This window comes from Olea europaea, chromosome 22, assembly GCF_002742605.1.
Source record: "Olea europaea var. sylvestris chromosome 22, O_europaea_v1, whole genome shotgun sequence".
Lineage (NCBI taxonomy): Eukaryota > Viridiplantae > Streptophyta > Magnoliopsida > Lamiales > Oleaceae > Olea > Olea europaea.
Window position 1 is genome coordinate 12,790,639 of NC_036258.1, and position 13,086 is coordinate 12,803,724.

Genomic DNA, 13,086 nt, shown 5'->3' on the forward strand with positions numbered 1-13,086 from the left:
TTTGCAGTAGGTTGGATTCAAGGCACCCGTTTCATTTATTTTATTTTTTTATTCAAACAGGATGGAACAACCAAAATCCTGAACAAAAAAACTCGTTCTCGCTTCGCCCGTCCCATCCCACCAAGCCAATGAAGTGAGAATTTTTTGCGGCTTTCAGGGTATGGCGGATTTTTTTATTTATTTTGCCATAGTGATATACAAGGTATTATCAACACGTTTATGGCAAAAAGATTAATGACGTTTAGGAATATATTAACATTGTCTTAAAATAAATTTTTTTAACAAAACACATAGTTATAGAAGGATATAGCCTGTTTGGAATTCTTTTAATGCTTTTGACAGCGAATATTATGCTTATAGTTAATTATCTTATTTTTAAATGTTAAACAATTAAAATAGTTTTTTTCACTGCATAATCTTTCGCAACGACCAATAGTATAGTGGTTGAATGTTGAAAACTATTTTGGCACCAAATTAGAGATGGTAACCGGGTCATCAACTTTCGATGACTAATACTATTGGTCGTTGAATGTTACCTTTAACAACTGAGTTACTAGTCGTTAAATGTTGAATTTTCCTCTACTTGCAACAACAAAATAAAATTAGATGTTGTTTTATTATATTAACAACGACAAACTATGGTCGTTGAATATCTATAATATTATTTGTGTTTCTAAAAACCGATTACTTGGTTGTTGAATATCAATAGATATTTTAATGGGATTTCTTGATTTGGCACCCCTCACAATGACCATTTGGTTGTAGAAAATATATGATTAACAACTAATTTTTTTGTCGTTATAATATATTTCCAACTAATTCAAAATTCGATTGTTCACCATCCGTTTTCGACTATCAAACGTATTGTTTTGCTGTTAAAAATAGTTTTGACAACCACATTGATTTGATCGTTGAAACATTAGTTGTAAAATATCATTCTCTTGTAGTGTGTTGAATAATATTAATCTTTTCTAAAATTCATTTTTAATTACATATTCTTTCGTAAAATAATATTTCACGTAAATTCAATTTTTTTTAATCTTTTAACAGTACATTCTCAAAAAAAATCATTATTTTAAAACATATTTTTCCCTCAAAATCTCATTTTAATGGATCCGGGCTAATTGTTTTGGAGAAAGGACTTTACTTGAACAAAAGAAATTTAAAGAGATTAAAGCGGCATTTCCTTAAAATTGGGGTGGGAAAATGCAATTCACCCGACCTTCACTCTTCTTATACGTCGTCGTCTCGACGCCTCAGTCTCTAATGATCACACTAGAACGGAAAAAGCACTATCTTTTCCATTGTTATTGCGGCTCAGCACAAAAATCCATAATCCTCAACCTTCGAATATGACGGAGGTGGCGAGCACGGTGGTGCACGATGTCATAGGGCGGCGCATCCAAGACGTGGACCAGCCAATTGTTGACTATATCGTCAACGTCCTCGCCGATGAGGACTTCGATTTTGGTGTCGACGGAGAGGGCGCCTTTGAAGCCCTAGGCGAACTTCTTGTCGATTCGGGCTGTGTCACCGACGACTCTGAATGCCGATCGGTACGTATTGATGGAAGAAATCTTCCAATAGTTCAATGGTACTCATACTTGCGTTTAATTAGACTTCTTTCATTGGAGAATTTGCTGGCGATTGGAATTTAATTATCCTATCTTGCTGGGCTTAGGGTTCTAAAAGGTGTTTATTCGTGAAATTAGAAGGTGTAAAAACTTAATTCTAATTGAAAGGGTTATTGAGTTAAAAATAGTCGAACCTTTAAGTTTCTTCTTATTTTCTAGTTTTCCGAGGGCTATCACGTTGAACTTTAGCTAACTCTTTATTTCAGAAGCATGTGTAGCGAAACAAAGTAAACAGTAAATAGTAAAACAAGATTTATTATCAGAAAGCTTATTGTTTCTTCTTCTCTCTCTCTCTCTCTCTCTCTCTCTTTTTACCCAAGAATATTACCGTTGAAATGTTTAATTCGTTAAATTTATATTCTAATTTGCTGGTTTATAAGCTACGTATATACTCATGTATCTATGTAAGATTTGATCAGCTGAATTGATGGAAGATTAAAACAATTGAATAAAAGAGTTGATGGCTTAATTATTTCTCGTGTTTTATTTGATATGGAATATAATATTTGCTGTGAAATTTTATGACAGGTGTGTAGTAAAATCTCTGAGAAATTTGGGAAGCATGGGTTGGTGAAAGAAAAACCAACAGTAAGAAGCCTTTTGGCACCATTGAGAATGTATGATGGAATGGATGAAGAGGAAGCACCAAAGAAGAAGCCAGAGCCAGTGGATGGTCCTTTATTGACTGAGCGTGACAAGATGAAGCTGGAAAGGAGGAAGAGGAAAGAGGATCGCCAGAGAGAGGTAAGAGAAAATATCATCTTTTTTTTATAATTATGTTATATTAGTAGTGTCATTAAAGGTCAAATGATTATATGCGGGAATGTGGCTGCTACATTTACATGCTTTCCTAGTGATTGGTTTTATGTTAAATACAGTGCATAGGTAATACGATAAATAATATTCGGAATAGTAGTTGACCTGCAGATCTTTTATTTATATATACTTTCTATAATTCGCACTATGCAAAGCCAATGCAAGTCCCTCTCTTTGTTAGAGAAAGGTGTCTCGGGTAATAGCAATAATACGATCTTTTTACGTATATGTATATGTATATGTATATTATACATGTATAGATATAGTCTTTCTGTTAATGCCTGTTACTTTCTTTGTTTCACTGCATGTCTTTTACTTTTTTGTCTGTGTGGGTGGACCAGAGATGTTTTGGTTGTGGAGGTGGGGCAAGGGGCTTGGAGGCCTTGGTGACAGTGGGGTTTGGTTCTGTTTTTGTATGGTTTATTATTAGCTCTTGTGTGGTTGTATAGGCACAATACCAAAACCACTTAGAGGAGATGGAAGCAGTCAAAGCTGGAATGCCTGCTATACGTGTAAATCATGACCATAGTGATGGACCGGCTGTTAGGGATATTCACATGGAGAATTTCAATATATCCGTTGGTGGTCGTGATCTTATTGTTGATGGTTGCGTCACACTATCTTATGGAAGACACTACGGTTGGTTTGATTTTTATTTTAGCTATGATCTATAAGTTTACCTAGCCCTGTTTGCTTTCCATTACTTGCCCATTAAAATGAAAAATATGACCGTTATTCATCACATGAAGCTACCATATTTGACTTTCTATCTCTTGTGTGGAACCGTACCGGCTATATTTTTCATTGTCATTCTTACATAAATGTGGCTCAAATAGTGCCCTAGTGTGTGTGTGTGTGTGTCTACACATACAAACATTCACACACATTGAAACAAAAAGGTTTTCCCTTCATTAAAACCTTTTCTTGTCCATCCATTTGTGTTGTGTGTTTTTGGTTATGGAGACTAACCCTTGATAAATGTGTTGCTTGTTTGCTTTTATTGCAGTAACAGATTTATATTTATATTTATATTTACATTGATATTAGACAGACTTCGCGTAATTCATGAATGGAAGCAAGATTAATGTTTAAAATATACTTAACTACTTTGACCAAAAATAACAAGAAGCTAAGCTTATTTCTAATAAATTTGGAATGAATATAATGAAAATAAAAAGTTTGCAACCCACACACTGTTAAAATATTGGTTGAAATACAAAGTTGTGGGGTAGTCCAACTAAAATTCTTTGAGTCATTGATTCTGTACTCTGCTTGTAGGCCTTGTTGGAAGGAATGGTACTGGTAAAACAACCTTCCTCAGGTACATGGCCTTGCATGCCATTGATGGCATCCCAAAAAATTGCCAAATATTACATGTGGAGCAAGAAGTGGTTGGTGATGATACAACAGCTTTGGAATGTGTTCTAAATACTGATTTTGAAAGAACTCAGCTTTTGGAAGAAGAAGCTCACCTGCTTATGTTACAGGTTGATATATCCTCTTTCAAATTATGAAGTTTACTCCGTTGCAATACTTGTATTCCATTTGCCTTAACTTTCTCTGTGCAATAAATCTATGCTCATGTAAAACCTTATATGAAATGTAAATTCTTCTTTAGAGAGAAATGGACCTAGAGGAGGAAGCTGAAAAGATCAGTGGGGAGCTGAATGGAGGGGTTGATAAAAATGCCATTGCACAGAGGCTAGAAGAGATATACAAAAGACTGGAGTTGATTGATGCGTACTCTGCAGAGGCACGTGCTGCTTCTATTCTTGCGGTTAGTTTCTCAAACCTCTTTATAAGCATGGCAACCGAATTATTCATGGCTTCAGTGCACACCTACTTTCTTTAGTCACAAGCGGCAAGCAAATGCTGCTCATTTCTCAAAGTGAGCCAGGTTAGAGTCTGCAGAAATAGCCAAATAGAAGATGATGTTGGCTAGAGAAAGCAAAAGGTACACCAAGCAAGAAGGCATGCTAATTTTTAACATAAAAAGGGATGAAGATAGAATTTTTTCAGTCATTATCCTCGTGTTTAATTTGTTATTTCTTTTCCTATTCATTTTTTTGTTTACGACACGATAATAAGATCTGGAAAAAGAAAAGTATTGTTACCCATTGGATCTCACTTTTGGGGCCTTTCAAATTGGAGCTGGCTCTGAATTCATTTAAATGTATTTTGCCCCATCATGCAGACTTTGAGTCATCTTTGACTTATTATGATGCATGTTGAGAGGTGATATATTCATTATCTTTACAAGTGGTGGTCAACAATAGGCAATTTGCTTGGAGTTATATCCCATTTTTTGTGCTAACTGCTTAGAAATGAGGATCCTATTATATACGTTTTGGAAAAAGGCTTGATAGGTTGACAACTATCTGTCTATTGGTGAGCTGAAACCTCTTTCTATCTGATAGTGTACGGATTATCTTTTCTTTCTTCCTCCCGTTCTTTCTTGTCCCCAATTGACCAGATATCAAACCTTTTAATATACTATAATAATTAGTTATCTAATCATTCAAATGGTTCTCTTTGAATTTGCTTCTTTGCTGATGGTTCATGATTCACTTCCATACTTCCATTTTCACAATGTGTTGTTCCTTGGCCTTGTTACATATTATCAATAATTGCCATAATGACGTTTTTATGATTCATCTCTTCACCTGTTGCATTATTTCTCAGGGTCTGAGTTTCTCCCCAGAAATGCAGAAGAAGCCAACTAAAGCTTTTTCTGGAGGTTGGAGAATGAGAATAGCTCTTGCTCGTGCTTTGTTTATCGAGCCTGATCTATTACTACTTGATGAACCCACGGTATGCTATTCATATTGCTGTCTGTTAGTGTATTCATGTGTAATTTGAACTCAATTTCACGCTTTTGTTCCGTTTTCATGGCAGAATCATCTTGATCTTCATGCTGTCTTGTGGCTGGAATCGTACCTTGTGAAATGGCCGAAGACATTTATTGTTGTTTCACATGCTAGAGAGTTCTTGAACACTGTATGCTTTTTCCTCTCCTGGCTATCTTTTCCGATAAATTAGCTGACAATCAGTGTGTATATATTTCTCTGGTCACCTGCTGATGCATTCTTTGGCATATCATTTGCTAAATCACTTTTAACAGGTAGTCACAGACATTCTCCATCTTCAAGGACAAAAACTGGTTGCTTTCAGAGGAAATTATGATGTATTTGAGAGAACAAGAGAAGAACAGCTCAAGAACCAACAGAAAGCATTTGAGTCAAATGAACGTTCAAGAGCCCATATGCAGGTTCATTTTTTGTTTCTTATCTACATATTCCAAATTTGGTGTCTGCATGGACACACGCATATTCTATGGGAAATTTTAACCATGCCTTTTCTTTTAAAAAATTCCTATTGCAGTCATTCATTGACAAATTTCGCTACAATGCCAAGCGTGCATCTCTTGTTCAGTCAAGAATTAAGGTACATTTATTTGTGTTATTTCTGGCTGCTCAAGATTTTCTTGGTTGGTGTCAATCAAATTGCGTGATCTCACTTGTGAAAGATGACCTAGTGACTAGTTCCATTTACAGCTTTCATTCAATTGTATCATGATGCTATGCTAATAAAATTTTGGGCATAAATACTTTTGCGATTTCTTCTATTAAACGATGAGTTACATTCTCACTCTTCCTCATATTTACCAGGCACTGGAGCGGTTGGGTCGCATGGATGAAATTATAAATGATCCAGAGTATGCAATCTTTTTTATTTTTTTATTTTTTTATGATAATATTGATGCCTATATTTTCATTTTTATTTGTGCAGTTTGTAATTAATTATTGATTTTAACTCATTGTTGACATGTTACTAGAAAAATATTGATTTTGATGCCTTCGCATAAATTCTGATCTGTATTCCATTTTATGGTGGGCAGCTACAAGTTTGAATTCCCATCTCCTGATGATAGACCCGGACCACCAATTATAAGCTTCAGGTTTGACATCTGATGCTTAATAACATTTCAATGTTAAGTGCCTTGGGCTTCTTACAATTTAAAAGCAACTATCTCCCCGGTTTTCAGTTTGTTGAACAAAGCATTAACATTTGTGGTTAATTGTCTTTCGATCTGCTCCATTTAAGTTCTTGTTCTTTTTGAAGACAATTACTTGACTTCAATGATGTATATAACGGGAAGTCTAGACATATGAGTCTTAGACACAACTACATAAGGAAGTTAATCAAGGATGGAATAATTTCCCTAAATTATGTAAGGTCGAATGAAAATTTGGCGGATCCTCTAACTAAACCTCTAAATAGAGATTTAGTGGCATCTACTTCAAGTAGGATGGGATTGAAACTCCTTAACTGAAATATCCACCAATGATGGCAACCCTACCTGTCGTTACTCAAAAGGTTTTTCACGGGTTCAAAGGGTATCAACAAGTCATTCGATATGTGGATAGTTACAGCATTATTATAATCCGCTATAATCCTATCCTAGATTAATATAATGCTGGTTGTTACTAAAACGAGGATTGAGCTATAAGCTCTTAATAAAGTTCAGTGTAAAACCACAAGTACTTCTAAAAGTAACAAAGGTACTGGAAGAACTTTACCTAAATAAACTTCAAGGTGGTGCCGCCTTAATAGAGAGTTGGAGTTCTCTCTTAAAAGTTTATTGAAAAGGATAAGCGCAAGGCCATAAAAGCGCTAAGCGAGAAACGAGAAACTTGAGAACACGTGATATTTGTGTGTGTGTTCTTACCGGTATTGTCACATGAAATACTTGGTTCAAAGCTTCACGCTACCTTGAATTTCGACTTTACTTTGTTTGAATTACACTATGGTTAGATTCAAATCGAAAGATATCTAATCCTTACGCATGAGTATCGTATAATTTGAATAATGAGAAACTTGTTAATTTTGAACAAGTGGGGGATTGTTATGAAGTGGTATAATTGTTCAAAACCAACAATAAAAATAAAAATAAAATAAAATAAAAATTAGGCCCATGCGACCGCATGGAACCCTACCGAGACCATATGGTCTCGGTAGGATTGTACCATGCGACCGCATGGGTTTGTACCATGCGACCGCATGGTACAGAAAAAACGATCGTTGGGTCTTTTTTGTTGATTTTTTGGTGGCTTTTCATCCATAAGGTGCACCACTTCGTAAAGCTATACTACTTGGCTATAAATAGGTGATCTTGGGTCATTGAAAAATGTTGAAAAAACACTTATTATATTGATCCTTCTTGAGATCAAATCCAAAAGATAAAATACCCTCTCATATTCATCTTTTCTTTGTGTTCTTAAGTTTTAGAGATTCAAACAAGTGTTTAGTGTTTGAATCTCTATAAAACTTGATTAATCCTTCAAACCTTTTGCCGGATCACCCTTTAAACACCAAAATAGTGGGGGCAAAATTCGTTTGAGGATAACAATCAAAGATTGTGTTTGAGCCTTCAATGTTCTTCATATATCCTTTGCCATTTGTTCATCTCCTATACTTCTTTCGATAATTTTTCTATTTGTAATTCGTTCTCATCTTTGGTGGAGTAACATTATTTCCAACATTACTCCCACTGAAAAAATAAAAAATAAAATAAACCGCATGACAATAACTAGTTTATTTGGACAAGAACAACAAATCACTATTAGACAATTAAAAACGCATCCATTACTTGAAAACTACACCATACCAATTCAAAGTATAGAACTTTTCACACAAAAAATATATTAAAAAAACCACAAAAAATAGAAAACACCAATATATGAAAAACCCAGATTAGGTAACCGGTAAAAAATTGATTTACCAGGCAAAATATGAAAAACCCATGATACCACCGTTATCATTGCAACTAAGCTCCATGCATCACCAAATCTCCCAATAGTCCCACGCCACCCATTACAGTAACCGAGATGATAGGGAGAAATGGCGGTTTGAATTTAAAGAGAGTGGGAGGAGGCGGTGAAAGAGATTTGGGATTTGAAATTTTTAATAGAAAGGAGAGGTGAAAATTAAAAGTGTGGACTGCGGGGGAGAGAGATGTTTAAGAAAAAAGTGGGAATGGAAAATTTTAAAGGGGAAGTAAAAATTTCATTACATTTATTTTCTATGAAAAATATCAATTTTCGACCTAAATTCTTATTTGAAGTGTTTAATTGCTATTTTTTTCATGAAAAACATTTTCCAACTTTTAAAAATATGCCTAATTTTCCTTGTTTTTAAAGAAAATATTTTTTTTGGGTAGAGGTGATTTTTATTTTCCACAAAAGATGAAAAACATTTTCTTTTCTAGGTCATATTTTCCATGTCAATCAAACACACTCTTAGAGGGAAATCAAATGAGGATAAAAATTGATCAATTAAAAACTTGATTTTCATTATAGAATTGATTAAATTAATTATATATGTGCAATTAATTAGTAAATAATGTATTAAATGATTAAAAATTTAAATTTTCTCCTTAATAACAAATTTAAATAAACTCATACATATAAAGTACCAAACAATTTTGTTATGATATCTAGGGGTAGGATTTGGATGGTATTAGAAGAGACTTATTCACGACTCGTCCTAAATTGTCCCACCTCGAATAAAGTAGAAATTCCCTTCCTACTAGTTAAATGAGATGGGGGATCACTGCCCTAAATCTATTTATTTTATTTTCATATTTTTTCATATAAATTGTATTTGATGAAATAATTAATAAAATTTTAAAAATAGTAAATAACCAAGCGGGATGGTAAAAGAGGAGTTCTTTAATCCCCATCCATGCCGTAAACTCACAAAAATCCTTGAAGGGAATGGTATTTTAATTCCTCACCTCGTGACTCTCTGTCTCGTTGCCATCCATACCTATTAGCACACATAATCGCCCCTCCCCCTAGTTTGCCTGAAAAGGACTATGTCCAAGGGACCCCCCCCCAACAAGGTACATCTCACGCCTATGGGCTGCTATAACTATCCAAGAAAACACTCGCACTTTATGTATCTTTGATTCTTAAATGATTGAGGGATATAAAGAATACTTATGTACCTCAATAAAGGGATGAGTTACATATTTTCCTCTAAATACTTTTTCCATTCGCAATATTAGTATTGAAATGTCATTGTACTATTACAACATATAATATTAGTGTATTAACGATCGCTTAGTGCTCAATCACATCGGCTTTGTCAAAACAAATCTCTTGCTCTTATTGGCAACGGGGTGGATTCGATGCAGGTAGACATTTCGTGTTCCGTCGTCAGGGATTTTCCTATATGTTTATCGCGTACCTCGATAATTTTGCAGTAGGTTGGATTCAAGGCACCCGTTTCATTTATTTTATTTTTTTATTCAAACAGGATGGAACAACCAAAATCCTGAACAAAAAAACTCGTTCTCGCTTCGCCCGTCCCATCCCACCAAGCCAATGAAGTGAGAATTTTTTGCCGCTTTCAGGGTATGGCGGATTTTTTTTTTTATTTTGCCATAGTGATATACAAGGTATTATCAACACGTTTATGACAAAAAGATTAATGACGTTTAGGAATATATTAACATTGTCTTAAAATAAATTTTTTTAACAAAACACATAGTTATAGAAGGATATAGCCTGTTTGGAGTTCTTTTAATGCTTTTGACAGCGAATATTATGCTTATAGTTAATTATCTTATTTTTAAATGTTAAACAATTAAAATAGTTTTTTTCACTGCATAATCTTTCTCAACGACCAATAGTATAGTGGTTGAATGTTGAAAACTATTGGCACCAAATTAGAGATGGTAACCGGGTCATCAACTTTCGATGACTAATACTATTGGTCGTTGAATGTTACCTTTAACAACTGAGTTACTAGTCGTTAAATGTTGAATTTTCCTCTACTTGCAACAACAAAATAAAATTAGATGTTGTTTTATTATATTAACAACGACAAACTATGGTCGTTGAATATCTATAATATTATTTGTGTTTCTAAAAACCGATTACTTGGTTGTTGAATATCAATAGATATTTTAATGGGATTTCTTGATTTGGCACCCCTCACAATGACCAATATTAATTTGGTTGTAGAAAATATATGATTAACAACTAATTTTTTTGTCGTTATAATATATTTCCAACTAATTCAAAATTCGATTGTTCACCATCCATTTTCTACTATCAAACGTATTGTTTTGCTGTTAAAAATAGTTTTGACAACCACATTGATTTGATCGTTGAAACATTAGTTGTAAAATATCATTCTCCTGTAGTGTGTTGAATAATATTAATCTTTTCTAAAATTCATTTTTAATTACATATTCTTTCGTAAAATAATATTTCACGTAAATTCAATTTTTTTTAATCTTTTAACAGTACATTCTCAAAAAAAATCATTATTTTAAAACATATTTTTCCCTCAAAATCTCATTTTAATGGATCCGGGCTAATTGTTTTGGAGAAAGGACTTTACTTGAACAAAAGAAATTTAAAGAGATTAAAGCGGCATTTCCTTAAAATTGGGGTGGGAAAATGCAATTCACCCGACCTTCACTCTTCTTATACGTCGTCGTCTCGACGCCTCAGTCTCTAATGATCACACTAGAACGGAAAAAGCACTATCTTTTCCATTGTTATTGCGGCTCAGCACAAAAATCCATAATCCTCAACCTTCGAATATGACGGAGGTGGCGAGCACGGTGGTGCACGATGTCATAGGGCGGCGCATCCAAGACGTGGACCAGCCAATTGTTGACTATATCGTCAACGTCCTCGCCGATGAGGACTTCGATTTTGGTGTCGACGGAGAGGGCGCCTTTGAAGCCCTAGGCGAACTTCTTGTCGATTCGGGCTGTGTCACCGACGACTCTGAATGCCGATCGGTACGTATTGATGGAAGAAATCTTCCAATAGTTCAATGGTACTCATACTTGCGTTTAATTAGACTTCTTTCATTGGAGAATTTGCTGGCGATTGGAATTTAATTATCCTATCTTGCTGGGCTTAGGGTTCTAAAAGGTGTTTATTCGTGAAATTAGAAGGTGTAAAAACTTAATTCTAATTGAAAGGGTTATTGAGTTAAAAATAGTCGAACCTTTAAGTTTCTTCTTATTTTCTAGTTTTCCGAGGGCTATCACGTTGAACTTTAGCTAACTCTTTATTTCAGAAGTATGTGTAGCGAAACAAAGTAAACAGTAAATAGTAAAACAAGATTTATTATCAGAAAGCTTATTGTTTCTTCTTCTTCTCTCTCTCTCTCTCTCTCTCTTTTTACCCAAGAATATTACCGTTGAAATGTTTAATTCGTTAAATTTATATTCTAATTTGCTGGTTTATAAGCTACGTATATACTCATGTATCTATGTAAGATTTGATCAGCTGAATTGATGGAAGATTAAAACAATTGAATAAAAGAGTTGATGGCTTAATTATTTCTCGTGTTTTATTTGATATGGAATATAATATTTGCTGTGAAATTTTATGACAGGTGTGTAGTAAAATCTCTGAGAAATTTGGGAAGCATGGGTTGGTGAAAGAAAAACCAACAGTAAGAAGCCTTTTGGCACCATTGAGAATGTATGATGGAATGGATGAAGAGGAAGCACCAAAGAAGAAGCCAGAGCCAGTGGATGGTCCTTTATTGACTGAGCGTGACAAGATGAAGCTGGAAAGGAGGAAGAGGAAAGAGGATCGCCAGAGAGAGGTAAGAGAAAATATCATCTTTTTTTTATAATTATGTTATATTAGTAGTTTCATTAAAGGTCAAATGATTATATGCGGGAATGTGGCTGCTACATTTACATGCTTTCCTAGTGATAGGTTTTATGTTAAATACAGTGCATAGGTAATACGATAAATAATATTCGGAATAGTAGTTGACCTGCAGATCTTTTATTTATATATACTTTCTATAATTCGCACTATGCAAAGCCAATGCAAGTCCCTCTCTTTGTTAGAGAAAGTTGTCTCGGGTAATAGCAATAATACGATCTTTTTACGTATATGTATATGTATATTATACATGTATAGATATAGTCCTTCTGTTAATGCCTGTTACTTTCTTTGTTTCACTGCATGTCTTTTACTTTTTTGTCTGTGTGGGTGGACCAGAGATGTTTTGGTTGTGGAGGTGGGGCAAGGGGCTTGGAGGCCTTGGTGACAGTGGGGTTTGGTTCTGTTTTTGTATGGTTTATTATTAGCTCTTGTGTGGTTGTATAGGCACAATACCAAAACCACTTAGAGGAGATGGAAGCAGTCAAAGCTGGAATGCCTGCTATACGTGTAAATCATGACCATAGTGATGGACCGGCTGTTAGGGATATTCACATGGAGAATTTCAATATATCCGTTGGTGGTCGTGATCTTATTGTTGATGGTTGCGTCACACTATCTTATGGAAGACACTACGGTTGGTTTGATTTTTATTTTAGCTATGATCTATAAGTTTACCTAGCCCTGTTTGCTTTCCATTACTTGTCCATTAAAATGAAAAATATGACCGTTATTCATCATATGAAGCTACCATATTTGACTTTCTATCTCTTGTGTGGAACCGTAACGGCTATATTTTTCATTGTCATTCTTACATAAATGTGGCTCAAATAGTGCCCTAGTGTGTGTGTGTGTGTGTGTCTACACATACAAACATTCACACACATTGAAACAAAAAGGTTTTCCCTTCATTAAAACCTTTTCTT

The 13,086-nt window shown here is 34.6% G+C and overlaps 2 protein-coding genes across 2 annotated transcripts in view; both read left to right on the plus strand.

Annotated features, from left to right (window-relative positions):
• Nucleotides 1–1,228: 1,228 nt before the first annotated feature.
• Nucleotides 1,229–13,086, plus strand: part of LOC111371739 (ABC transporter F family member 3-like) — a 17,507-nt gene continuing 5,649 nt past the window's right edge. The window contains exons 1-11 of the mRNA XM_022993875.1: nt 1,229–1,556; nt 2,163–2,378; nt 2,900–3,089; nt 3,729–3,937; nt 4,069–4,227; nt 5,133–5,261; nt 5,346–5,447; nt 5,572–5,718; nt 5,832–5,894; nt 6,119–6,165; nt 6,349–6,408. Coding sequence (XP_022849643.1) covers nt 1,353–1,556; nt 2,163–2,378; nt 2,900–3,089; nt 3,729–3,937; nt 4,069–4,227; nt 5,133–5,261; nt 5,346–5,447; nt 5,572–5,718; nt 5,832–5,894; nt 6,119–6,165; nt 6,349–6,408 — 1,526 coding nt within the window. The 5' untranslated portion in view covers nt 1,229–1,352. The remainder of the gene's footprint in view (nt 1,557–2,162; nt 2,379–2,899; nt 3,090–3,728; nt 3,938–4,068; nt 4,228–5,132; nt 5,262–5,345; nt 5,448–5,571; nt 5,719–5,831; nt 5,895–6,118; nt 6,166–6,348; nt 6,409–13,086) is intronic.
• Nucleotides 10,944–12,847, plus strand: LOC111371738 (ABC transporter F family member 3-like). Its single transcript, XM_022993874.1, has 3 exons — nt 10,944–11,271; nt 11,877–12,092; nt 12,608–12,847. Exons 1-3 carry the CDS (start codon nt 11,068–11,070, stop codon nt 12,830–12,832), a joined length of 645 nt encoding a protein of 214 aa, XP_022849642.1. The 5' UTR covers nt 10,944–11,067; the 3' UTR covers nt 12,833–12,847.

Excerpts from the sequence above, each read along its gene's own strand:
- LOC111371738 (XM_022993874.1), top strand. The coding sequence starts at position 11,068 with ATGACGGAGGTGGCGAGCACGGTGGTGCACGATGTCATAGGGCGGCGC. Across the intron at positions 11,272-11,876 it reads ACGACTCTGAATGCCGATCG|GTGTGTAGTAAAATCTCTGA; the intron begins GTACGTATTGAT and ends ATTTTATGACAG. Across the intron at positions 12,093-12,607 it reads AAGAGGATCGCCAGAGAGAG|GCACAATACCAAAACCACTT; the intron begins GTAAGAGAAAAT and ends GTGGTTGTATAG.